General features: G+C 37.5%; 1 protein-coding gene across 10 annotated transcripts; it reads right to left on the reverse strand.

The window, feature by feature from the left end:
* Window positions 1-1,081: 1,081 nt before the first annotated feature.
* On the reverse strand, window positions 1,082-26,466 carry amph (amphiphysin). Of its 10 annotated transcripts, none has more exons than XM_016445481.1 (27): window positions 26,334-26,466; window positions 22,224-22,304; window positions 19,665-19,719; window positions 19,487-19,581; window positions 18,144-18,239; window positions 17,861-17,968; window positions 17,637-17,722; window positions 15,489-15,564; window positions 14,093-14,175; window positions 13,877-13,885; window positions 13,138-13,276; window positions 12,835-12,957; window positions 12,600-12,701; window positions 12,410-12,433; window positions 12,115-12,141; window positions 10,096-11,787; window positions 9,774-9,806; window positions 9,132-9,173; window positions 8,594-8,752; window positions 7,554-7,607; window positions 6,947-6,994; window positions 6,653-6,706; window positions 6,309-6,350; window positions 4,593-4,823; window positions 3,793-3,966; window positions 2,404-2,505; window positions 1,082-2,307 (listed from the first exon to the last, which is right to left on the reverse strand). In XM_016445481.1, exons 1-27 carry the CDS (start codon window positions 26,400-26,402, stop codon window positions 2,203-2,205), a joined length of 3,909 nt encoding a protein of 1,302 aa, XP_016300967.1. In that variant the 5' UTR covers window positions 26,403-26,466; the 3' UTR covers window positions 1,082-2,202. The 10 variants fall into 10 exon arrangements, with proteins under 10 accessions (XP_016300967.1, XP_016300975.1, XP_016300968.1 ...); XM_016445489.1 differs by having other exon boundaries at window positions 11,611-11,787; window positions 26,334-26,465; XM_016445482.1 differs by lacking the exon at window positions 13,877-13,885.
* Between the last annotated feature and the right edge of the window lie 863 nt (window positions 26,467-27,329).

Consider the following 27,329-nt stretch of genomic DNA (forward strand, 5'->3'; position numbering starts at 1 on the left):
GTATTGCAAAATAATATTTTTGTCAGTTTGTCACACTATCCCCATCTGTAAGATATGACAATTTATCAGAGAGACTTTTTTTATATGATTATGATGATACCGGTGCTTAAGGTTATTTTAATTAATTACATTTTATAGTAAGACTGTTTTGGAAAAGAAGAGAACTGAAAAAATAAATGACAAATAAAACTGACGGGCCAGATGTTTTGTAGGCTAGTATAGTACAGTAACAATAGACATGATCCAATAATTTCGAACATACAGAAAGTGTCCAAATTGGTTCTGTCTTAATTTTGAACAGTGTCTCTTATAGCAAAGTTATATGTTTTCTGAAAACATAATTGCTTAAAATTTTTTTTTAAAGTCTGACACTCAGACATTTTGTTCAATTACTGATCTGTAGTGTATTTTATCGACAGGATATTTGAACTACTAAGATTCTTAAAATATCCCAATGTGTGGACAGTTATACACATTTAATTCGATAACAGATTTTGTTGAAACTTTACATTAAGGTCTCAGTTGTTAACATTAGTTAATGCATGAACTAACATGAACTAACAGTGAGCATATATATTTAGAATTTATTAATCTTTTTTGATGTTAAATAATAAAAATACAGTTATTCATTGATGTTCATGTTACTTCAAATTAATAGACTAATAGTCTACAACTTAAAAAATTTTGTTTTAAATGAAATTAACATCAGCTAAGATTAATACATGCTGTAAAAGTATTGTTCATATTTATTTCATGGTAACTAAAAACCTTACTATAAGTGTCTTTGTTTAAAATGAATGAAAGCCGCTTCACATTGCTAATGCAAAAGTTCACTGGAAAAGAAGAAATGTAAAAGATAAATGTCTCCCCCTTGCGTTCATTGGATGTCCTTACAAACAAATAAAAAAAATTGTATACTATAGCTAAACTACACTAACACTGTTTTTAAATGCTCTACCCTGATTATAAAACAAGTGATTTATAACTTGTGGGCCTATTACCAGTATGTAAATATGATATTTATACTGATGCTGTTTCCATTCGTGAAAATGAACCACAACTCATATGAACTATTCTTTATTCACTTTACAGTTAAATTAGCACAGATATGTACATCACAGAAATGCTCTACAGTGAGGCTAACAATACGAACACAGGAGTGATGCTGTTTTTTCGTTTCAGAACCAAACAATGAAGACAATGATTACTCTATCAACCAATTACATATATTGCATATTTTTTTTAGATTTCCCACCCCAAACTTTCCCTCTCATCATTGGCTTAAAAAATATAAAGTTGAATAAATACAATTTCTCCAAACATAAAACATCATTCACAAATTAATATTTCCACGTCCATATTCAAGGATAAGTTCTGCATTCATGTCCTTGTGGATATAATACACATAATGTCTGTAATTATAGGGAGCTACATGTTGTGTTTTGCTGTATTAGCCAGGTGCAATATTTCAGATTTCTTCTCACAACATTTCTCATGCTGTAAACTCAACACATATCCATATTCATCAAGAGGACTTTGATTATTTGGCATAAACACTGAAAGTCTCGGCCGTAAACTGTCAGTATCAAACATATGCCAAATACCACCACCATAGCCGCGCACGGCCAGCCGTGAAACTACAGAGAACACTAACGATGATGCAATGTCACATTTATATCTGAAATATCTCAAAGAAAACACCTAAGTTTTGTGTAACACTTAGAATGGTTAAATAGATCATATCACTACAATTTCTGATAAAATTCGCTGCAGAGCAACAAAGTCAATACAATACACTTGGTGCAGAGAGGATAAGGTTACTTTTTTGTCTTTAGAGGGGAAACTCTCACTTTAGTTCTTCTTTAGACAGACAGGGATTACATGTGGAGGTCACCAGAGTTCCAACAAAGCACACATCAATTCATTGCTGCTCACAGGTAAACAAACAAAAAACAGGGATTTTATCTTGGTTTGCGAGAAAAGGTTGACCATACTATCACGTCATGCTTGGTTATTTTCTGTATGCTCTGAGTAGGTATTTGTGTCTCCTCTTGCTTCGTTTAGTCGCTTGTGTTATTTCCTCTTATGTGGTATTTGCCTAGTCTGACTGACAGCTGTCATCAGTACATTAGACTTCATGGCGGTTGGCTCTGTCTGCAAACGTCCAGATCCATGCGCCTTCTGACGACACGCTCAACCCATTTACTCCAGACGCTGTGTAAAGTTTTCAGGAAACAGTCCTTTCTGAGCCGAGGTGCCATGCTGTAGCCAGTCGCTCTCTCTGATGCCAGTGAGCCAACCAGCATCCTGAAGAAAGATCAAAATGAGCATCAAAATCAGGTTATGATTATCATAAGAAAAGAGAATAACACAAAAGTTAAACATTCAAGAGAAATCATATACCTGATCTTCAGCTAGCTCTGTGGGTACTACCAAAACAATGTCTCCTTTCTTCAGCTCCAGTTCGTCTGGGTTTGCTGCTTCAAAATCATGCATCGTTTCAACCTACAGGACAGCATAAGAATAAGAAACGTGATGGACATTAAAGCTCTGTGTTCATTTTCACTACACGACTCTCTAGAACAGTGGTTCCCAACCCTGGTCCTTGAGGCACCCCAACACTTCACGTTTTGCATGTCTCCTTAATCAAACACACCTGATTCAGACCATCAGCTCATTAGTAGAGACTTCAAGACCTGAAATTGGTGTGTCAGAGAAAGGAGACATGCAAAATGTGCAGTGTTGGGGTGCCTCCAGGACCAGGGTTGGGAACCCCTGCTCTAGAATACATTATTCTGGTGTGTCAATAGCGCCATCTGGCGGTCACATGTTTTCTATGATTGGCGCCACTTTCTTTTAGTCTCTCTTTTTATAAACGCAAGCGGCGCCATCTTGTGTCTCAGTTATCCATTGTAGTTGATTGAAGACTACAGTATATTTCTGCAGTGTTCTTCTTATTGTTTGGCCGAATGTTTTTGTATACTGTAATGGGCTATTTTTGCTTAGAGGAAGCTTTAAGGTTACTGTATATCCATGTTATTTTTAAGTTAACCGCTAGTGCAATAATTTTTAAATTGAATATGCAAGGCTTCCGGTTTCAGCAGCTTACAGTTATTGTAGCTCTACAAAAACAGTTTATTATGCTGCTTGATGTTGCAAATTGGTATTTGTTATCATATTGTTTTTTTATAAATTAAATTTATAATCGTAATCTGAGACAAATGATTTTTACCGTTTACTGCATTTTGTATTCTTTTAGTTACAGTTACTAATAAATCGTAAGTCTTGCATATTAGAATATGGAACAATATTTTATGACCACGTTTATTAATTTGGCGAGTAACTGCATAATTAGCAGAATTATGTATAGTCAGCAGGTGGTGAGCGTGATTTCACCAAGTACAACATGTTCCTGGAACATCATTCCAATCAACCAATCAGAATTGAGAGATAACTTTTCAGGAAATGTCAGTTTTAGACTTTTATTTAGTCATTTATTACATGACTATTAGACTTACAATCAGGATTAGGTGCTTCTACACCCTTGTTAATCAGCTATCATTTCCCTCTGTTTTTAGGAATAAATTATGGGTAAGGTTAGGTTTAGGGGTAGGGATTGGGTTAAGTCTGTATTTTTGGACAGTAATGTTGATCCAGGATCAACAAAAGATGTTGATCCAGGAACATGTCTTACTTGGCAAAATCACGGCGACCGTCTACAGGTAATTGTTGCAAAATAACTGTACGACTGTACTTTATCCTTTACTTAAATGGTGTTTGCTTTATATCCACCTTGAAAAGGTATACAGGAGGCATTCCAGAGGAGATGTCTTTGGTTGTCTGGCATTCTGTGATCACCCCATTGCCACTGGTTGCTATTGGAGATGTGATATCACCATCACGGTCGTCATCACCTTCATTACTAGAGGCAGGCTCAATAACAACAGAAGGGATAGGCATCTTTTCCTGAGGTGAGGCAAAAAAAAGCAGCATTACTCAACATGCAACTCAAGTGACAAACCTAAAGGTAAGGTATGCAAGTACATTTTTGTCAAGTAGCTTGACACAATTACATAATACACATGAAACAGACCACACATACATAATACATACTTAAGAAATGTAATAAATTAAAAACAACTGAATAAAAGAAAAATGGGTAACACTTTACAATAAGGTTTCAATTGTTAACTACATTAGACAACATGAACTAGCAGTGAACAGTACTTTTACAGCATTAATTTCGACATTTACTAACACAGTTTTAAAATCAAAAGCTGTATCTGTTGACATTAGTTAATGTGCTGTGAACAAACAATGAACAATTGTATTTTTATTGACTAACATGAACCCCTTCTCTTGCATAAAGACTAAATGAGGCTGTTGTGAAATGTTACCAAAAAATAATTGTGACATTTCACACATCAAGATACTAAATAAAAACTCAGCAAAACAGTTTGGTGTTAAAGCATTTTGATTCAAATCTAAGTATCAGAGAGTTTTAAAGTACAGTCCAGAATGGTTACATAAAGAAACCAGGGTCTTGTCAAAGGCCTGCATACCAAAGTGCAGAATCACAGGTGAATATCTACCTCCTCTTTCCCATTGTTTGCAGCACCCTCCTTACTGGTTTCATTGCCTGGTTGGGGCTCAACATTATCAGGAGCATCTCCTGGTTTGGGCTCAATATTATCAGGAACTTCTCCTGGTTGGGTGTCAACCTTATCTGGTTCATCTGTTGGTATGGGCTCAACATTATCTTGTTCATCTCCTGGTTTGGCTTCTAGTGAGCTGGCCTCTTCCTCTGGTTTGGCATCTATAGTCTGGAAGAGGTGCTCAGGAGTGAGAGCCAGTGTTTGAACACTCAACACAAGCCACTTATGTGGATGGATCGGTTTACAGCACCATGGAGGGGAGCACTCAGAGTGTCACAATGAGGGGTGCAGGGACCAGTTTAACTCCTGAGGTTAAAACTGACCCTGATGTGGAATGGCAAGTCAGTTCTCAAAAAAACAGACTTGAGTTTCACCAAAAGTCAAGCACCGTACTTTGGTTATGGGAAATGTTCAACAGACGGCATGAAGGAACAGGGGTCATGATTCATAGTGGATAACCACTGCCTACTGGATGAAGTAGTACGGGTGAACATTTCTCAGATCATAGTGACTGTATGATCTCAATATACATGTGAAGAATTAATCAAAAAGTTCAACCATGACCCAAAAATAAATGTAAAATGGAACCCATTTTTGACCTGTCAGCAAGTATAAAAATTCCAAAACCCCTTACAATTCAAAACTGCCGAATTCAGATTCAACTATGCATAGATTATATGTACACTTGAATATATTTGCTTCACTTGCTTAGTCACTTAATGAGCTAAGAAAGAGAGAATGTAAAATTACTGCCCGTTAGGGTGATGTAAGAATGGAGTCACCATGGAAACCAAAAATAGTGATTAGAGGGGTAATAATAGTCATCAGTTAAGTCACTATTTAAAGGTTCAGTAAGCAAGGGAATTGTCGGGTTATGACATCATCTCTGTTTAATGGGCTTTAGTGTGTGGAACCTTATGTGGATCAAAATAACAGAAAAGACCAGGGAAGAAAACATGAAATGAAACTTAATTAAAGGTACAATCAGAAATGGCAGAAGCAGTGGCAGCGTTAGCCTTCAAATTATCTCTGGATCTAAAAACAAAGTTTTGTGTTTGGAACGAGAAAAATATATTATGTCAGAGCTGGATGGTGTTTGTTGTTGTGCTGCCAGGTGTTGCAACTGCTCATTGTACCCTCAAAAACTTAAAATAATACATACACATAAACAAAAAGATGGGTTACAGGTTTTAGAATGTTAGAAGTCTCCATCCATCAACACATACTGTTAAAAAAGCATTCTGCAAGGCTAAATGACAACATGTGGCTACCATCCTGTCCCAGTGCATCAGTTTGGTAACCACACCAAATTTCACATGAAGCCAGATGATGATTTAATATCAGACTGAGACTCTATATAATATCTAAGTAATTCTATGTTACAAGGTATTCTACAGCACTCACCAAAAATGGAAATTGAAAAGGAACCCACGGTAGCAAGGAAATATCTGACAATATCAGTGTTTAAATGAAAAAAAAAATGTTTAAATGAATGTATTTTCATATGGCTTCATGATGATACAAAACAATTAGCAAAAATAAATAAATATATGCATACATAAATAAATAAAAATACAGTAATTATTTAGACAGCAATGTTGAAATAATAGCATGAAGCAAAAATATTTGATCTGTTAAGACTTAAATAGTTACCGGAGTCTCTTCAATGGGAGACTCTTTATCATCAATAGTGGCCTACACACAAAGAAGTGGTTGTCAGCATCATTACACATTAATTTATTCAAATTAATAATGACACATACTGCAATGATTAGTCAGCAAATTTGTCTCTGGTCATGTCAGTATCTGGCTTCCCTTCATAACCGTTACTACTCATCTGTATCAGAGCCTGGATGCTTATAAACATCTCTGTGAACTACTGTTGAACCTTAAAACATGTTTAAAAGCTTAAAAGTAAAGCTAATAATAAAAAAGTAGTACTCATAATTTCATAATTGGAAGGCAGTGAAATTATAAAATTATTGAAGTGAAATTACCAGAGGCGCCTCTGTAGGTGACTCCTTCTGTGTTTCTTGGACAGAAGCAGATTCCTACATGCAAATACAAAAACATTCATGCTATGTCCAATTTCTGTTATCCTTCCAAATAACACCACCTGTTTTCCTATCATATCTTGCATCTCATACATAATTCATTTGGACACATTTCAGGCTGTTTCTACAGAGAACAAGGATTTGCTAGATACAGTACCTAACCAAGTACATATGTGACAGTGCTGCATATGACTTGAGTTTCTCTTATGCAATTCATTAGACATAAGTTATAGTTACCGGGGCTTCTTCACTGGGTTGCTCCTTTTCTATGTCCTCAACTGGAAGCTAAAGAATGGTTGAGACTTTTTTTTATCAACAGTAAAATCTCAGGCTCAACCAAAGTCTTTGCGAAAACGATGTTATTTTAAGATCCACTACATAACTGTGCTTCTGACATCCTACTGTTGCTAATGCAAAATAAAACCAATACTTAAAACTGATCCCAAAGTATGTGTAAATTAAAAAGAAAGTAATAAAAGGGATAATAATTAGTATGGCATTTTACACAAATTAACACAATCAAAATTCACCTCCATAAAAAGAAACTTATATAAAAAGAATGTAAACTGGCTAATACAAAAGAAAAATACAATTCAGAGCTAACACTGGAAGTGTACTGTATACAATTTTGTGTTATGGAAAAAAATCTACACGTCAACAATATAAAAAAACCCAACTATATGTATGTACACTTATGTCAATAATATAAAATAATGTTAAAACAAATCAAATATGTTTTAAATAACAGAACTTATGGGTTTAACATATGGGTTTTTAAAATACAAAAGGCAAAATGTTCAACATGCAGGCACTGTGTTTTGAATGATTTTTCAGAGGTACATACCTCAGCCTGCTCAGCTGCCTCAGGCTCAGCAGACACTGGAGACTCCACAGTGGTCTTTATAAACAAGAGTACACAGATATGATCAATGGCTACAGATCATTTCTGATCAGTTTGATGTGAGGGAATACATGTATATGTAGCCGAAAACATAACATGATGATTATATCATGACAGCAGGGGTAATAATCACCCTGTAGCCCAAGACTGGTTACCCACTGAAGCTAAGCAGGGCTGAGCCTGGTCAGTACCTGGATGGGAGACCTCCTGGGAAAACTAGGTTGCTGCTGGAAGAGGTGTTAGTGAGGCCAGCAGTGGGTGCTCACCCTGTGGTCTGTGTGGGTCCTAACGCCCCAGTATAGTGACGGTGACACTATACTGTCAGCAAGCACCGTCCTTCGGATGAGACGTTAAACCGAGGTCCTGACTCTCTGTGGTCATTAAAAATCCCAGGATGTCTTTCGAAAAGAGTAGAGGTGTGACCTCGGCATCCTGGTCAAATTTGCCCTTTGGCCTCTGATCATCATGGCCTCCTAACAATCCCCATATCTACTGATTGGCTTCATCACTCTGTCTCCTCTCCACCAATAAGCTGGTGTGTGGTGGGCGTTCTGGCGCACTATGGCTGCCGTCGCATCATCCAGGTGGATGCTGCACACTGGTGGTGGATGAGGAGATACCCCCTGACAATGTAAAGCGCTTTGAGTGCCTAGAAAAGCGCTATATAAATGTAATGAATTATTTTATTATTATTATTATTATTAATAATCATGTTTTATGCACTGATGGAGAATGTTGATGATGATGACAAATTTAAAAAACACGGATATTGATGAAAATGATAAAAGTAGCATCAACAGATTGATGTTAATTAAGATGACGATCATGACAACTATGATGAGGATGAAGATGTTGTGATGATTGTTATCACAATAATGATCTGGAAAGCATTGATGTAAAAACGTTGACAATGGTGTTGATGATCATGATGATGGTGATGACTATTTCTGATGACGTTTAGAGTTGAACTCTTTGTCACTCACTGTGGCCATCTCTGCAGGGGGGCTTGAAGCCGTGATCTCCGCTGGTTGTGTGTCTGTAGGGGGAGTGGTGACAGGACCCTCAACACCCTCAGGTACAGAGGCTGGGGCTGCTTCACCTTCTCCTTCAGCTACATCACCCTCTGGGGCCTCAGCCTCAGACTTTATATACATTTATAAGAGAACAAACAGAAAGACTGTCCAATGACACCTTCACTACTTAACCAGTATAAAACCCTTAAGTTTAAAAACACTTTGAAAGATCTATACTTTGCAACAGTAGTTGTACAGTCAGTAGAGTGGGAATTTGAGGCACAACAATCATGGGAGAGCAAGACAACAAAATGATATGAAAACATTTTCCTACAAAAGGGGAAAAATAAAAAGAGGGAAAACGAACTCAAAAAATATATTACAAAGAAACATTCATGGAAATAAATAAATAGCCATTGACACTCATTAAGTAATAGTTTTTTTTTAGGGATAGTACAGACCATTACAGTCCAAATCTTTCCTTACTATCAAAAGGCTGTCAACTCACCATCTTATCAAAGTCGGCCACAAAAGTTGGGACTGTTGCATCCTAAAACATAACAGAGAATAAAAAGGTAGAGTTAAGCAAATCAAATTTACTTGTATGAAATCTGAAACAATCAGCTACAGTAGGTTAGACTGGAAATTATTTTTTTTCAAAATAATTCCTATGAGAAATGGTTTAATGGATCTTTTAGGGAAGAGGAATTAGTAGGGATCATTACAGCATTCGATATAAAACAGCATTAGGTATATTAAAGCAGGGCCACAGTTATTTTTAACACCGGATTCTGCATATTCATTGTAAAATTAGTGTTATCATTTACAAAAATAATTTTATTTGTTACTTGTAAAAAAAAACATCAGGAATAATTTAGAAACTCCCTGGGGGTAAATTTTGTTGCAAATGGTGAGATCCATCATTTAATTCTTATCTTTTTAAAAAATATTCATAAATTATTTTAAATTATTTTGTTTTTAAACAAAACCACCAATTCTAAACATTGCTAAAATGCTATCATGCTAGCACAATCACTTTGGACAATGTGGCTGCTGTGTTTGGCCACATTGACAGTAATTCATAATGTCATTATGAATTCTCTTTTAATCTATTGAAAAGTTAGATTAAACTTTCTAAGCTCCTATTTACCTTAGAAAATCCATTAAAAGCCTTGTTGGACACCTAAACCGAATTAAATAAGTAATTAGCATGTAAACCCTTAAAGACATGTATTTTAATTGCACAGACTTAGAGGACTGTAAATTCTACTTGAATTTAGCAAAACCAACAAACTATGAAAGCAAGCAAAGGAGAGAGAGGAGAACAGGTCTCGGGACTGTGGTCTGTGGGAGGGGTTCCAGGGTTTTGTAGCAGGAAAATAGTAATTCATCTGCAGGCAGGAAAGGAGGGGAATATTCTTGCTGTAGTCCACTCTACACTAAGCTAAGCAGAGTGGCAGGAAGTCAGGTACCTCTTCCAGCTCTGTATCTATTTCTTGGTATATCTTTCCATATCTCCGGTTTGCAACTTCGTCTTCAGACAGGTCTGAGTTCTCTGGCTCTTTATGACAGACCTGTTTCTCTGCAATGGTACTTTTAGGATTAGAGGTGTCTTGTTGCCCAGGGAAGGAGGTAAAGGGGTCTTGAGATGGAACAGCCTCACCTGGCCAGCCTGCTGTAAAGTTTCCTTGGCCATCAGAAGAGAAGAAGCCACTGCTATCACTCACCTCCTGCCAGGAGCCTTTACTGGAGTTCTCAGAGTCTGCAGCTGGTGCAGGAAAAGCTGCCCACTGGGCAAACCCATTGGCATGTCCAGTTTTGTCATCAATGACATAAGAGTCTTTTTCTTCTCCACCAATCTCCTTTGTCCCAGTGGAATCCCAACCCCCTGCCCAGCCCAGGTTGTTCTCACTGGTAAATGGGTCCCCACCGCTTTTATTGGCGAAAGGATCAGATGTGACATCATTAGCAAATAGCTCCTGATTGCCCCCAGTAGCAAAAGGGTCTGATGTGAATTCAGTGGCAAAGGGGTCCGCTGCCCACTGTCCTTCGCCTCCTGGCTGGGTCTCTGCAAACGGATCGGAATGAAACCCACTTTTTGGACTCTCTGTTGATAACCCTTCAGTACCAAAAAGATTGCTGCCTGGATCACTTCCAGAAAATCCACTGGGATCTTGGTCCGAGTTGGCAAATGGATCGTTTCCATTCCCAAATGGGTCATCCCCTGTTGCTGCAAAAGGATCATCCCCTGTACCAAATGGATCATTACCTTCAGTGTCAAATGGGTCTGAACTTGGAGTAGATTCAAGAACATTTTGAGGCGTATTTGCTCCTGCTTTGGCTGGGTCTGAAAGTGAACCATCCAAGCTTTCATTTTCAAGCTCTGAGACACATGGTGTTTCTTCAGGCTGATCCCAGTTGGCTGCAAATGCATCGCCATCAGACCCAGAGTCAGCAGGGGTAATCTGCTCGGGGACACCATCAGCCGTGCCCCAGTCTGCAAAGCACTCTTGGGCCACAGTGTCTTGTTCTGGTGCCACAACTGGATTCTCATTCTCGGCACATTCAAGCTCATCATCTGTACTGACCCACCCACAGTTTTGTCCCGGGACATCACCCCATTCTTCAGCAGTCTCGTACTCTGACCCGGATCCATCTAGATCAACCTGGCTAGACAGGCCCCATCTGGAACTATCTCCCCCTATGCCCTCCGTGTTATCCTGAATCTCCTGACCAAACTCATTGGTGAATATGATTCCAGGCATTGGTTGCAAGCCCACAGTTTCCTCTGTATCTCTCTCCTCTGACCTGCAACCTGCCTTTTCTTCTGCCCATTCCACTTGATTTTTAGCCCAGTCTGTCTGACCTTCCTCTACACTCACTTTCCCCTGTCCTGGATGCTGTTGCTTGGCCTTGTCACCCCCCACAGCACAGGAATCACAGTCTGGGTTTGGCTCAGGATAGTTTTCCGGATTCCAGGCTCTAACCTCATCTGTGGCTGCCTCTTCTTGAGGCTGTGATGCTGCCTCTGTAGGCCAGGCTTCGGCAGGTGGCCATCCCTGCCCATCCACTGCAGGTTGAGCATTTCCAGATTCCTCTGTACCCGTAGTGGCAGAAGAGCCAAAGTCAGCTGCCCAGTTGGCAGTGAAGCCAGCATCTGCTGCCTGATCAAGAAAAGAAAAATAACAAGTGGTTACTGTCCAAATAAGTTTCCCCCATGATGGGGGCCAAAAGAGGAGGGGACGGGGGCAAACGAAGTCAGATTTAAGTACAGTACCACTGTACATGAATATGTGTAAACCGCAATACAATGTCACACTGGAGAAATGGGGGACAGATTTCTCATTTGTAACATTAATGAATAAATTAACATTTAAAAAGTTATATGCCATTTTTCCAAAGTCTTGAAAGCTGGAGGTTAAATCTGCCATGAACTTTAATTATATTTGCAATTGCTTTCTACTAAGACACTCTCGTCAGTCATTACTTACGGGCTGTGCAGGCTGTGCAGCATTTCCCTAGAAATGAACAGAGATATCAGAGGTATTTGCTGTTACATTAATGCTCGACAGGAACGCCTATATGCTTGTAATGAAATTACAGTGATATCTTCACACTTCATGTCAGTGCAAATTTATTGTTTTACGACACTACAAATCTAGGGCACTTTTTTGACATCAGGACAGAAGACAGGATTCTGTCATCAAGTTACTAATAGCACCAAGATTGCTCTCCTTTACATCAGCTCACATAGATCAAAGAGTACAGGCAAAGAAAGCAGATTACCGTCCAAAGATCCCAAGGTAGTGTCTGTAAGAAAATAATATGCAAGAATTTAAGCTTTATTTGCTATTGATTGATTCATGTTATTACAGTATATAAGTAAAAATAGAATGATTGCTCAGCCGTACAAATTTTTATTTGACCTGTCACTGTCTCTAATTTTTAATAAAATAAGCAGAGTGTGAAGAAGGACCTGAGATATGGGTGATTGGGTCTGCCCAATATGTGTACTGGCATCAGGCTTGAACGGATCAAAATCCAAGTCCAGGAGAGATTCTCCGGGTTTCTCATTTGGCTAAAGTAAGAACATACAAATAAAATGAACTGACTATTAAATAAGGTCAAATTCTGCACAAGTAAACTATTTTACTCTAGCAGATATTTTCCTTTTTCCATACTACCAGTAAAGTAAGTGAATGCTCACTCACCTGTGGTGATGTAACACTGATCTCTGGAAAACCTCCATCGAACAGGTCAATTATCTGCTCTTGTTGGAGCTCCTTGGTTGGAGTAACTTTTGGAGGAGGTGGTTTTGGAGGTCCCATCTTGAGCTGATATGAAGAGATACCATGTGTGCCTTTGAACCTCACAAATCAAAACCTCACAAATACTGGTCAAGGAGAGTATTTGTACTAGTTTTAGTGCTGCACATCATGAATAAACTGCAAACTTCCTAACTACTTGAATCTTCATTCTGAATGCTGCTGTACTTGGAGGGGTTTCAGTCCTACCTGTGAAGGTGATTTGGGTCGAGGTGGGCCAGGAGAAGTAGGCCTTAGTGTGTGGTTGGGGCTGGCAGCTGGGCTGCTGTCAGGGCTCTCATCATCAGGTGGGGTGGGAGTCCTGGCTAATCGCAGGGGCCCTGAGTCGCTGTCAATAAAAAATGAATGATCTTGACGACTCATTATAGCTTCTTTTATTCTGAATATATTATTTTCACTAGATCAGAGCTCTTGGTGGAGATTTCTAAGAAGGGCAGCTTGCAAACAACATGTCCGGGCTTTGATATGTGATCTATTTAAGAGATGGTCTTACTTCATCACAGTTTCCATTGTGTCCAAGTACTGTTAAATTTATCACAATGAGCTCTGCTTATCACCTGCATTTCACTTTGAAGCTATATTTGGATGTTATGATGCACCTTCAGTGTAGGACAAGTTTGAGAATCACTAAAAATAATAGTTAAATAACAATGGGTTATTTTGTAAATTACAAGCAAGAGAGAAACATTTGTAGCATAATTATCCATCACCTACCAGAACAACAAAACTAAACACTATCATCATCTGCCTCAAGCACAGTGCTGTTGAACTATGGGGATCCACTGCACTACAAACCAATTTTGTGCACAGGACATTTACTTACTAAAGGTGTTCTTTCACAAAGAACAAGGTTTTTTCCTTTCTAATCTAAGAACAGTAAACCTACAGTGTCTATACACACAGTAATAGTCCATGCTATTCCACTTACCGCTTCACTCTGTAACGGGAAGAACACGAACAGAGCCAAACCATATAAATGTTTGATTAAAAGCCAGAATTATGGCAATCATCTTGTTTTCTTATAATTTTTCATTATAACATGACAATTCTTCAATCTGTCTACTATGTACAACCATCAGTGCCATCAGTGAATAAGTACATTCTGTGCAGGGAGGTTAATGGAGGTTAAAGTACTGTTCCTTACCTGGGTGCTCCCTGAATCGTGAACATTTTGTCTGAGTGCTGTTCAGCGAGCTTATTCATCACTTCATACAGCTTATGACAGAGCTGGATCCAAAACATAGAGAAAGGAATAAATGTGAAAAAAGTAATTATTAAAAGAACTCAAGCACAATTACTTGCCTTAGGCAACCTTAGTGAAATAAATGTTGTCATTCAGGTACTGTGGTACTACTTGTTGTTGATGTTGTTGCGCCTCTAAAATTTTTATTTTCATTCCTTTTTATTGGCATAAACTTGTACTTGATTACACAGTCATTAATAAAACAATAGTATGCAAACCATAATACGTTCATAATAGTAATTCATCATCACCTTCATGAACAATGAATGCTCAAATTTTTCTTAATGTGAAATAAAGTAAAACAAATGGTTTTCATTCCTTCAATAAAAGTAAAAATAATGCATGCATCAATAGAGTGATGCATTGACCTCTATACTGATCACATTGACACAAATAGAGCAGACCTGAGACCTTGAGCTGCATTGTTTACCCCTTCTGGCGAAAAAGTCTTTAACAATGCACTGACACCCACTGATGGCCACATGCTGTGTCTAATAATAAACATAATCTACCATTGCAGAGTTCCCATCTAAAACATTATAACCTTCAGTGTAGACCCAAAATGACAGATAATGACAGAAAAATTAGCACTGATTAATGTCTCTAACACTAGAAAAACAAAGGCTAGAAAATAAGATAAAGAGCAATATTCAGTATTAAAGAGTATTTAGTTATATATTGGTTGAATGTAGAGCAAGCAGTGCATTTAAAAAAGTTGCTTTCCCATACTGCACTGTTAAAGAGTTAAAGGGGATATATGATGCTGCTAAAAATAACATTATTTTGTGTATTTGGTGTAATGAAATGTGTTTATGTGTATAAATATCACTCAATCGTTCATCAGTGTCTCTTCTGTAATTTAGAAATCAGACACACACACACAGACACACACACACGTTATCTGTCTTTCATGAGTAATAGCAACAGCACAACTAGCAGCTTGAATAAAAAATTTGATTTCAGACGAACCACGAGAGCTTTTCTCTGACTGACTGCATGGATCAGAAACAAAGCTCCTAATCTTACTATGCAAAACTGTGAATTTTTGTCATAAACCACTCTTGAAAACACAGTAGCCTGTGACTGCTCTATAAACCCTCATATAGCAGGAACTATTCCTAGGATGTCAATCTCACTGTGCTGATGTTACTCACTACGTGTCTAGAAACAAGCATGACTCACAAGGAGGAACATGTGCTTTGTGTTTTTTTTTGAGCACCCCGTTCATTGTTTGTGACATTTTGGAGGAACATCATGTTTAACAGCTTCAAGAGCTTTAGAAATTAAACCAACTCACAAAAGAGATCTCCCTATGGAATCGGGCTTCCAGGCTGGAGACGTTCTGGAATGTGCTCACATAGAACACCACCCGACTGCAAAGAGCAAAGGAGAAGAATAATGATTAGGCTCCAGCCTCCAACAAGTGCACAATATGTTGATGAAGCATCTGGACAATGTTCAAAGAGAAAAACAGATGGACGCTCATGATGTCATGAAGAGTTTAGGAATTCCTTGTTTCTATTAAAAAAAGCAATAACTTCGTACCACATATGTGAAAAGTACTACTTATGTGAAAAAGGCAAATGTGATGCACTAACACAAACCTCTGCACCTCAAACATTACTGTACATCAGTAAGATATTAAAGCTTTTTAATCCTTTTTAAACAAAGAATGGTAAATCATATTTGCAAGTTGCTGCTACAAGCTAAAATGCCTCAGCACACACTTGTGCATCAGTAAGAATCATAAAATCCTAAATAATACATATCTAAAATGAAACGGCCATTTGCAACAGTTATGAATGTATCTCAGTCATTTTTTCTCTCTGGTCTGAGCTGAATTGAGCATGGCTGCAGGGCCTGGTGCAGAGAGGAAGCTGCCGATTGGATAGATTATGTAACCAGGCTGTTGCTCCAGTGAGCAGACAGACCCTCTCAGCAAAACAACATACTGCTTACCAAAGCATATTCACCACCACAACATACAACTGACCATAGTGTACAATACATACACCTTACTTGTATTACCATCACAATACTGTCTACAACAACACTCAAAATACTAAGTAGTTAAAGGTGTAGTTCACCCATCATTTACTCAGTCACGTTGTTCCAAACCTCGTCTGTTTTTGTCCAAATAATAAAAAGTAAATGGGGTCCAAAACAACATTAGACCAAATTGACTTTCACTGTATGAAAAAAATAATCTTTCCATGGTTGAAAGAAAGACTTTCATTATGTGGACAAACACAGAAGGAAAGAAAGTCATACAGGTCTGGAATGACATGAAGGTTACTAAACAATGACAGAATTTTCGATTTTGGTTGAACTGTTCCTATAATAACACATACATATGTAGAATAAATCAGTTACATCAAGATAGTTACATGAAAAAACATTATAAGTGCTCTAAATAAACTGGTGAATAATTCTAGACACTTACATTCTGATCTTTGTGACAAAGCAGATGACTCCTGTTGTGTAAACCAGCTATTTATAGCATGTAACCACATCTACCATATCAGTCCTGCTATTATCATCGATATGAATGTTGTCCATATCCAACGCATTCAATCAACAATGCAGAAATACACTACCCTTCAACCCACACATCAGACCACTAGCTTAACACCACAGAGTTCCTTTAAATATTAACTCCCGCCAGACAAACATGAAAAGCAAGGATGTTTTTGCAACAAGACAAACAGTATTCAATCTACCTAAATTGCATTTTACAAATTTGCCACAGTTTCTTCTTAGATCACTGCAGCACATTCCTTTCCCTTTAAAAGTCTTGATAAAACAACATCTTACCTCCTCTACTGTATGTAACCGCAGCGGTGACATGAGTGTTCACAGCTAGCATGCTGTGCAACTAATGGATAAATGTGGAATGCTGGGATGTAAATGTACATTCCAGGAAGTCCTTTGGTCAAATGAAATCAATATTATCAGCCAGAGCCTTGCATTGTCAGGGCACCAGGCTGAAACTATTACTGCCACCCCTCTGAGAGTACAGTAATTATACTGCACATGATATGGCAAGGCTTTTGTTATATAAGAGATTGATGGCTAATTATTGAGCTAGTCTTGCATATAATGTTGTTCACCAGTTAGTGTTGAATGTGAACAAAGTGTCAAAACATGACCCAGCGAAATGTCCAACTAGAACAATGCAAACAACAAGGCAATGTTAACTCTCTTGGTCTTTTTCACACCATATAGACATCTGTAATGAATCCATACAATTTATAATCTGGTGGTCAATTGCAGGGTATTTTTATTAAGCACATAAATATGTAAATGTATTTGTAGTATACTTAGTATGAAATAAATGTATTTCAAATACATTTTAGTGTATTTATTTTTCACTAGGGTAACCAAACCAGAATGCTTTTCATGTAAAACAAAGATTTCAGTAGCAGTCAATCTTAAAATGTCTCACCTATCCCAGAGTGTGGGCAGTTCATCTTGCAGGCCAACGTTGAGATCATCAAAAACCTTTTGGGCCTTTTTCAAGTCTTCCTCTGCCTACATGCGCACAGATATGGCACATATGTTCAAGCAATAGCTCAGATGACTGTATCAGCAATTCTATGGTTTCAGCAATTGTATTCATAACATTTTAAAGACCAAGTTGTGATGCACAAACAGAAAAGACTTGTATACTTTTGCTATTTTCTTCTCATTCCTCATGGTTGAAGTCTGCAGGGTCTCAAGATGGTGCCTTGCACTGTCATAGTCAATTAACTTTCTGCTTCTCTTTGCGACACGCATCTGGAGGGAGGGAAAACACTTGTGGTTACTATGGTTACCCTTCAGCTGAATGTTTTGCATTTATTCTCGGTGCTGCGCTGGCACATGCGTCTTCTTAAACAATATGGATGATGATAGGAATTTGAATGATCCATCCCTTAAAATCAATTCAGCATGAGTAAAATTACATTGGCACCTTGAGATCTGGGAACTGAGTCAAATATGTTTCCAGTGTGTCAATGGTAGAGTCTACCAGCTTCTGATGGAAGTCCTCCCACAGAGCATCACAGTTCTGCAGAGGAGACAGGACAGCCATCAGCCAGATTAACCGAGAGCATTTGACAAGCATGAGAGATTTAACAGAGAGGCGGGAGAGAGAATCTACAGTATAACCCCCTTTGAATATTATTCCGCAGCTCCTGCAACATAAACAGATGAGTTTAGGTGTTGGATTTATGATTCAGCAGCAGGGAAATTAAAATCAAATTAGGCTCTTACTCATTCACAGAGGATGCAAATCAGATTCAGGAAGCTGAATTCATCGCTCCCCCTCGGTGAGGTGTGAGTAAACAAAAATTAGCATCCTTGGGTAAATTAAATTGAAATTCTCTGAGGACAGTGTTGAGTCACAGCCTCACTCCCATACTAAAAATGACATATGTCATTAGCCACTATTAATAACTCCCTCCCTCAAACAACATCATCTGTGTGCCTGTGTGCAGAAGGACAGATGGCATGGTTTGATTTCTTTTTCATCAGTTTGACACGTTAACTTTCTCTGCTGCTTGTGTAAAAAGTGCTGCATCTTCTGCAATTTATCTTCAATAGCAAAAAGGCCATGACACCTATTTCTTTTCTCTAAATAACAGTTATATGCATACCTATATGCTATAATTCCAGCTATTAAATCTGCTGTATGGGAATTTAAACAGCCTGAGGATTAACATGACCAGTTGACATGACCCCTTCTGAATCTATCTTATAAATTGTCTGTGAAATGCATGTGCATGGGCTGCATAATAGACCTTAATGGCTCAGTGACTTGACCCCATTTTCCCTAAAAGGCACAGCATTTTAGCTTTGGCTCAGGTACTGAGTACAAATCCCTCAGGTGTGTTGTGTGAGAGACTGACAAAACCTCTTGCCAGTTCTTAAACATCAGATCTCACCAAAACAGATAAGAATGTTCTAGAGTTGGTGAGAATGAACGCCATTTTTATAGGTTACCAGAGGTCAGGTATTTAATTTTCACCCACTTTCACAACAGTTCTTGAGCATATGAAGCTGCGAAGAGAAATCAACACCTATCCTTGATCTTTAGCAGCTCTTTTGACGCTGTGTTACATATGCAATTACTCAGCATTTCCCACAAGCCATTTGTATGATGGATCTCATCAACTTGTCGCCACTAATAAATGCATTTTCTCTATAAAAGCAGTAGAATATTTTATGATCCTTAGAAAATATTCTTCGTTTCAACATCAGTATTTTAAATGCTAGTACTAACACATGGACAATCACAACTATAATTCTGGCTACCTTTCCAATGATCATGACGTCATCGTTGCCGTGCCAGTCAGGCTCATATACTTCATGTAGGGACTCTGTCAGGTTTCTAGAAGCTTGCTGCATCCCTGTAATCATAGCAAAAGAGAAACCAGGTCAGTATAGAGTAAACGTGTATGTACTTGTATGTGTGTATTTTGCAATGGTTCACCTTTCACAGCTGCTATGTAGGCCTTCATCTCCCTCTGTAGCCTAGAGCCCTCAAACTATGGATCAGAACACAAAAGAGGAGATTTATTGTCATTTTTAAGGTTCATCACATTAGGCATTAAACCACACAGGCTGGTATAGATATACAAGTGAGTTTTTTTCAGATTTCTTTACATCTGTCAATGGTTTTCTAGAGAAAATGGCAGTAGTTTTATATATACACTACTGTTCAAAGGTTTGGTCAATTTCTTTTTTTTTTTTTTTTACAGTTTTTGTTTATATATAATTAAAATACACATTAATTCCAAGCAGTCAAAATCATTGCTGAAGTGAATCGAATCACAGTAAAAACCTCTTCATGCTGCAGACTATAATAACCCGAGTTTCAAGTGATGGAGAATGATTGCTGTCCGTGGTGCTGAAATCACGGCATCACACTGAAAATCACAGGCAGTCATACAAAAGATGTGCTCACAATGAGCTCTCCAGTCAATGCAGCAGATGGAAGTCATTTCATTCTCTCCACTCTGCACAAGACCCAGCAATCCTGAGACAGCAAAAGGCTACAAGGAGATTTGAAATTAAAAGCCCAAATGGCCTCTATCAGCTCTGTTGATCTTTCTCTAAACAATATGGTTGAATAATGCGCCTTTAGATGCAGAAGTCTGAAATATGTCAGCATAAAATGAGCATTTTTAATGAGTGTCTCATCACTTTGATAAAAACACACACAAAAATTTCAGCAAAAGTGCTAGTGTTGTTTTAACAGACAACTTAATTAGTGGTATCTTGTGGCCACTAGATGCCAATATGTCATTTTGTGTGAAATATTATAATGGTTATTTTAGCTTGCCTAAAGGAATGGGATGTGGTTGTTAACCATTTACTGGGTCTGGTGTCTTTTACAGTCTAGAGTGGCAATTACAATTAGCCAGTATCAGATTGACAGTATTTTACAGGCCCTGATGCAGAGAATTGATGTGTACGATATCTCAGCGCAGTTGATGGCTCCGTGTATCAGCTCCAAAGAGCGTTTTATGAGCCAGACTGGCAGCATATGGTGTGTGGGTTCGGTTTTGGCTGTGACTGGTATCCTCCAGCTGCAGTGATTGACTCTGACTCAGCAAATTTAATATTGGACCAATTTATTTTGTAATGTACTTCACTTTGCACAAAGCAATTTATCACATGGTGAAGTACAGAGCAAAGAGTCCTTGATGTACCCCATCAAGAAGGGGTTAAATGATTGGAGAAGTTTGGAGGTGAGCAGAGGAGAGGAGAAGCACTGGCACACTGGAGCATAAAGCAGTCTAATCAGGATTAGTGAGGACAGGTGGAGAGGGTGGGATTAGACTGCTGCTTTTTCTTCAGCAAACACACACTTCTTCTGGAACTACACTTTCCCAACCTATCTGCCCTCACAGACACTTCACTATAATTCTAAATTTAATAGCATTTCTTTTCATCATCAAAGTAATCAATTATTTGAGACAAGTAATTTAGTATTAAATATAGAGCTGTTTAAAAAATTCCAGTTAAATAGTGTGCAGTAACTAGGCCAATATAATTTATCCAGCTGTAAATACAGTATGAACTATGGTATTTGCAGTTGTGATGATATAAATTATTTGCCCATTACGTTTCATAAAGACTTGTTTCGAGATGTCTTGTGACTCACTAGCAAGAAAAACATTAAAGCAGAAATGTTGCAACAGCGTCTTTGATTTAAACTTTAATAATAAAAGTTTGATGCATTGTTGTGAATCCATTCAAATTGTTAATTTAAATCAATTAAAAATTCTGACTTGATTCACTTTGCGTCACACAAAAATGTTAACGGAGGGTGACAATTTTGATATTAAATTATATTACAATATTATATGATAATAATATACCAGAAGTATGTGTAAGTAGGTTATTTAAAATAAATATTAAATTAAATAATTAATTTTTGTGATTTACTTTTGTTTATTTAGTAACCATTTTTAAGGTTTTTTAATTGTTTTTACTTGTATTCTGAATCTAATTGGCTAATTTGTTTGAAATGACAGTTCCTTTAATTGAAAAAAAAAACAAAACATCCCTTTAAATGCTGAGATTTATAATAGCCAACAGAAAAAATATTGAGATACTGAGTAGCTAATGCAAAGTGTACTGCATTAGCTCACAGATTTCTAAAGAAAGAGAGAACAGAGAGAATCGTATCTGTGCCGAGCATCCTGGCAGTGCCTTTGTAGTACTGTGGCCTTGAAGTGTTGTAGTGACAGCAGTAATGAGAATCATTACTGCAAAGACTTTTCAGACAAAAGAGAAAATGTCTTATTAGTATAGAAAACTCTTATACGATAAAGAATGTCAATGGTTATTTTCTCACTAATATTGATACTCCCATTTAAAAGTGACATATTAACACAGAATGAGAGACAATAGAAATTTATGCTAGTTAAGTACAACATGGCTTTCTGCTGCTAGTGAGAAAATCAATCCAGCATAACAATCACCCAGAGAGCCATTATACCGCCAAAAATCAGTATTGCCCTATAGATCAGACTCATCTTACTTCCTGTCTTTTGAAGTTCTGCACACATTGCTCAAACTGTTCATCTTTCGTCTCATCTGCCTTTCCCAACTTCTGCAGAACCTGAAAACAGAGTCAGAAACACAAGGAGTCAGAGAATTTGAAAAAAAATATAATATATGACTGTGTATATTTAATATGTATATATAAATACAAACGCATACATATGTTATGTTTATATATTAAATATATTTATATATAATATAATATATAAGAATAATCGCGATTAATCATTTGACAGCACTAATAGAAAACCATTACAATAAAATGGTGTCAGATTCAAATGTATTGTATTGCTAATTGATTTTTGGTGAACGAGAAATCTGTGGTTGCTTTGACAAGAATTTATTGCCTGAAAAGGATGTTTGGCATTTGCAAGCAAACTGAAGGTGGCAAAACATCTGTTACAGAGGACAATTAAGACAGTTGCTGAAAGAAAAAAAAAACTCAAGTGTTATGTTTAAGTAATGTTTACAACAATAACATGTTTGATGTGTTTAATATGTACAGTAAACTGTATACAGTACAGTATGGTACAGAGTACAGACAATAGCCGTTAGGCTGTTACCTCCCACCACACGTGAAAGTGAGAGTATAGGCCTACAGCATGGGTCTCGCTCAGTAAACCACAGGGACGGCCCCCTGGAAACATAAATAATGTCATACAAAAGCTCTGCATTACTCCTGGGTGGTAATAACGTGCCATCTGGATGTTTTCTTTGTAAGACACTCACACATGTTGGAAGAGGCTTTGATATGGATCAATAGATAACATCCCATCATACATATATAATGACATCAGGAAATGATCTACATTACAAAGATACGGTATATTAGCATTCACGCAATGCTTTATAATCAGAAACAATACTCATAATGCACAAAAATATTGATAAAACTGACAAACAGAAAATAGAAAGGGGTCCGAATGTTTTTTATGCTGGGAACATTAATAAATAAACCAAATACCTCCCTTTGTTTTTAGATATATTGCAAACTCTATCTAAATATACAACTATTTAAAAGTGCAAAGTAGATTAAATATAGCGCTGTATCACTATAAAAGGCAAAGACCAAATTCTGTATTTCTGTATGTTTCAGTTCTTAACAAATTTCCTAAACTTCACATCTAGAGCCAGAGAATCAACACTGAACTCTCCAGAAGGCAAATGGCACTAATCTAAGACACAAAGCCCAACCTGGAAACACTATACAACAGTAGCAGCCAGCCTATGAAATATTAACCCAACTTAGGCCTTAAAAACACACTCAACTCTGCCTCATCCACACAGGCCAGTGATGTCCTCTAGTTCATGTTGACAAATAACCTTCATAAAGTGTTTTATAATGTTAAAGAAATAATCTTATAGCCTTTCTAAATAATGTGGAAAAGCAAATGTTTTATAACAAATTGAACAGTGCCACAATTATAGTTTAATTATATATGATTTCCCAAGATTTGGATGCTAATATCTATCCTGCAATACAAAAGTGCACAAGACAAATCAATGCATTTTTGCATGCATTTTTGTCGTAATGCTGCTTAGCAAAGGCATTAAAATATTTGTAAAACATTGTCACAGCGCTTAATACAATGCTGCATCCGGTTCACAATTACATTGTCACGATGCATAAATCTTCCTGTGACAGCAAGCAACAGGATTATGAGTGATTTCAGTTGATTGTGAGGTATTTTGTCCCCACCAGGACTCAGATTAAAGGATCCCTTACTCCCCTTATCATGTTATCTGCCCTGGTCAGGATCTTCTTTTCCAGAGGCAGTAAATTGTATACCTGTTCCTAAATGTGCTGGTCTTAACCCTTAAGGGAATCAAGTTACACTAATAGACATTGTGAGCAGCCAGACTGAACATTCTTGAACTGTGTGGCTTTATGATGCTCTTACGAAATCAGAGAGATATTTAAAATCTGATTAGATATTTGTCTGCATGGCTTCAGTACTGCATCATCAATTGTGAAATTATAAATTGTTCGACTTAAGACAAACTAGAAATTATACCAGAATATGACAAACATTTAATATGAATACATTTAAAATGAGGGAAATATTACTCTAATAAGCTATGGTTTTTAAATTATTATAATTAAGCATGAGTCATCATTTAAAAAGGAAGAAAAATAAGTTTCTTGATTGATTGTTTTTTAAATATTGTGAGGCAATCAAATGTAACAGTCATTAATGACTACCATAAAGGTCTTATCATTATTTAAATTATTTAATTTGCCTCATGTCATTGTAGTGGTTGTGGATGGTTTTGATGTCTAAATGATCTCAACATAAAATTCTACACAGAAATTCTACGTTTCTTCAAAACGAGCCTCTATAAAGAATATAAACTTGTATTGTGGTTCGAAAAAAAAATCACACACAAGCTAGGGAGAGAGAGGAAGAGAAAAAAATCATTATTACGTTGTTCCGCTTTATCTTAATTAATTTATTTATTTTATGATTTTTGGCAGTACATGACAGACAACAATTAAACTGACAGACCTCCATCAAGCTGGTTAGTCAAGTCTTGCACCAGTAACAAACCAGCTAAACCAAACAACGTTTCTTGACCACTTTAAACATGAAACATTACATGTTTTAACAGAAGAGATATGGACCTAATTCACATGGCAAATACACAGTTTTGTTACTTTTCATAAAAGGAAGTTGCAGTGAAGTTCTTAAATTGCAGCACACACATGAGCTAAACCTAACATGAACATAATATAAACACTATCTCACGTTTTGCTGATGATCTTTCCCACCTTACCTAAAAAAATTGATGACAATTCTGTTGTTCTGATCTATTTACAGAGTGTTTTGGCATCGCAAAATCTCAAAAGGCAGAGAATATACAGCTTTCATCAAGCCTTCACCAGGAATCTACCAAAAATTGTCCCACTTTTCCACAGTTCACTCTGAAAAACACCACCACAGTGTGCCACCCATATACAGTGGGTACGGAAAGTATTCAGACCCCCTTAAATTTTTCACTCTTTGTTATATTGCTACATATGAATTATGAAAACATGAAACACAGATCTCAAGGTAATCTTCACTTTCGATGTCTCATTACAGCTGGCCTTCAGTCTGTGAGTGAACCATGGGTATTAAAAGAAAAACAATCCTCTTACTGCAGCTCGGCTCGGGCTCGGGAAAACCACTACTGCTCTGTTTACTAGAAGCCTTCAGTTTACTAGCTGACAGACATTTCATATTCAGCTCGCCACCAACTGCAAAGTATTGCGCAGGCTGTCTAAAAAAAAACACGAAAACCAAAGCCATTGTACAACTAAATACCAGTTTACTGTCAAAAAAATCATCAAGCGAAAGCGACATACACCTAGCAGTCTATTTATATCTCGTTTTAAACAGAGAAAGACTGTCGCGTGTCTCTGTATAACAACATTGAGCGGCCTTCACGATCTCGTGGCCACTCGGAAATCTCCTCCTGCTAGTATTCATTCCGCATAGACGAGGGCATCCCCCACCCCCACCTTCTCCTGACCTTGCAGGAAAATGACAGCTTCATCCAACATCTTATAATAGATTACATCGCCAGAAATGCAAGGAAACCCGATACAGGACCAAATTCAGACAGGAAAGGTATAGCGAGACAAACACTGCATCAGTGACACATTATAATCTACTAGTCATCCATTGCTTACAAACTGAGATGAATAATTTCTCCTACAAGAAGGTGTATAGAATAAATTTAGACCACAAAGTATCATAATTCCTCTTGGGTTTAAGTGGGATTTCTGTCACGGAGCAGCTCCTCGGTCGCTTTTAAATGGCAGTGCTGGCTAAGATTGCAGTCTGCGCATTTTTGACGATGTTTAAGGTCTGATGCAGTGAAAATGTAAACTATGCATGTGAGAAAGGAGAAAAGAAAAGACATTTTCCTGTAAACTAAGATATTTCAGGTTAAATCGCACAGTTGAATCTCCTTCCCCTGCTCGGAGCATCTGCTGGACAGCTCCACGAACACAAAATGCTGCCTTTGGCTTTGGCTTTATCAAACGTCCTCTAACAATCAAGTCATTGTTGATCCATGACAAATAAGAAAATTAAATCCATACCTTTTCCTGCGCCCGACTGAGCCTCTTTTGGACGTTTTTGGCAAATATGCCCGTCTTTATTTCAGCCATGGCTGCTAGTGCTCTGAAAGGAGAAAGGCGACGCTTCAGCACCAGAGCGGAGGAGAGCGGATGAGCGGAGGGGGAGGAGCACCATTTAAAGACACAGTACGCGCCACAGAGAGCCCTGACCAAACCGCCTGTTTATCAGTATCTACAATAGACTACAGGATATCAAATGCGCTTGAATCGATCATTTTTGGGTGAACATTATTTTCGATTCTGAAAACAAAACATTATACAACCAAACAAAATAATATGTAGGCTAATTTACTTGAGTTTCTGACAAAATGTTTTATTTAATGTTATAAATGAGTCTATTTAAAAATATTAATTTAAATGAAATCATTATGTAAAAAATCATTTGAAATAAATGAATGAAGACTGTTTTGTCAAAAGTTTTTGAACGAATCTCTTTAATGAATGATTCAGACATCAAATACATTTTAACAGTCACTGGTCGCCACTAATGACATAATGTAGCCTAATATTTGAAGCGTAAGGTCAATTACTCTGATCGCGGCTGCCGCAACATCAGAGTCTATATCCGGACTATAAAATGTTATCCCAATACTTATTTATTTAATGTTTGCAATACAGAAATGTAGCCTACTGTAGACTGTTTCAAACATAAAGCTTATGATGCGCGCTGCTCTCTCTGGACTGGATCAGCGGCTGCGCGAAAGCAGGTTTAAATATTACGATGTGATTTCAAAGGTTTAACTGACAACAGCAGAATAACAGTCATTTAGGAATAAGATTGCGTGTGTTTGAATCGAGATCGCGATCTTTTAATGATTTCTCATGCATACATATGAGCCTATATAGCCTAGCCTATAAAGAATGAGAATGTGACGTAACGCCGCGTTGAGTTCTGGGAAACTGCTTTGTTTATCCGCCATATTTGCAGGGTAGCGCTGGCTTTCCGTTATTGAGTTT

The sequence above is a fragment of the Sinocyclocheilus anshuiensis genome, unplaced genomic scaffold (assembly GCF_001515605.1).
Source record: "Sinocyclocheilus anshuiensis isolate Anshui unplaced genomic scaffold, SAMN03320099.WGS_v1.1 scaffold155, whole genome shotgun sequence".
Classification (NCBI taxonomy): domain Eukaryota; kingdom Metazoa; phylum Chordata; class Actinopteri; order Cypriniformes; family Cyprinidae; genus Sinocyclocheilus; species Sinocyclocheilus anshuiensis.

What these genes read in the sequence shown, in the direction of transcription:
- amph (XM_016445481.1), bottom strand. Translation starts at nt 26,402, where the DNA reads ATGGCTGAAATAAAGACGGGCATATTTGCCAAAAACGTCCAAAAGAGG. An exon ending in TGGCCGACTTTGATAAGATG is followed by an intron (nt 8,753 to 9,131) that starts GTGAGTTGACAG and finishes ATGTATATAAAG; the next exon opens with TCTGAGGCTGAGGCCCCAGA. An exon ending in AGGCAGCTGAGCAGGCTGAG is followed by an intron (nt 6,995 to 7,553) that starts GTATGTACCTCT and finishes ACCATTCTTTAG; the next exon opens with CTTCCAGTTGAGGACATAGA.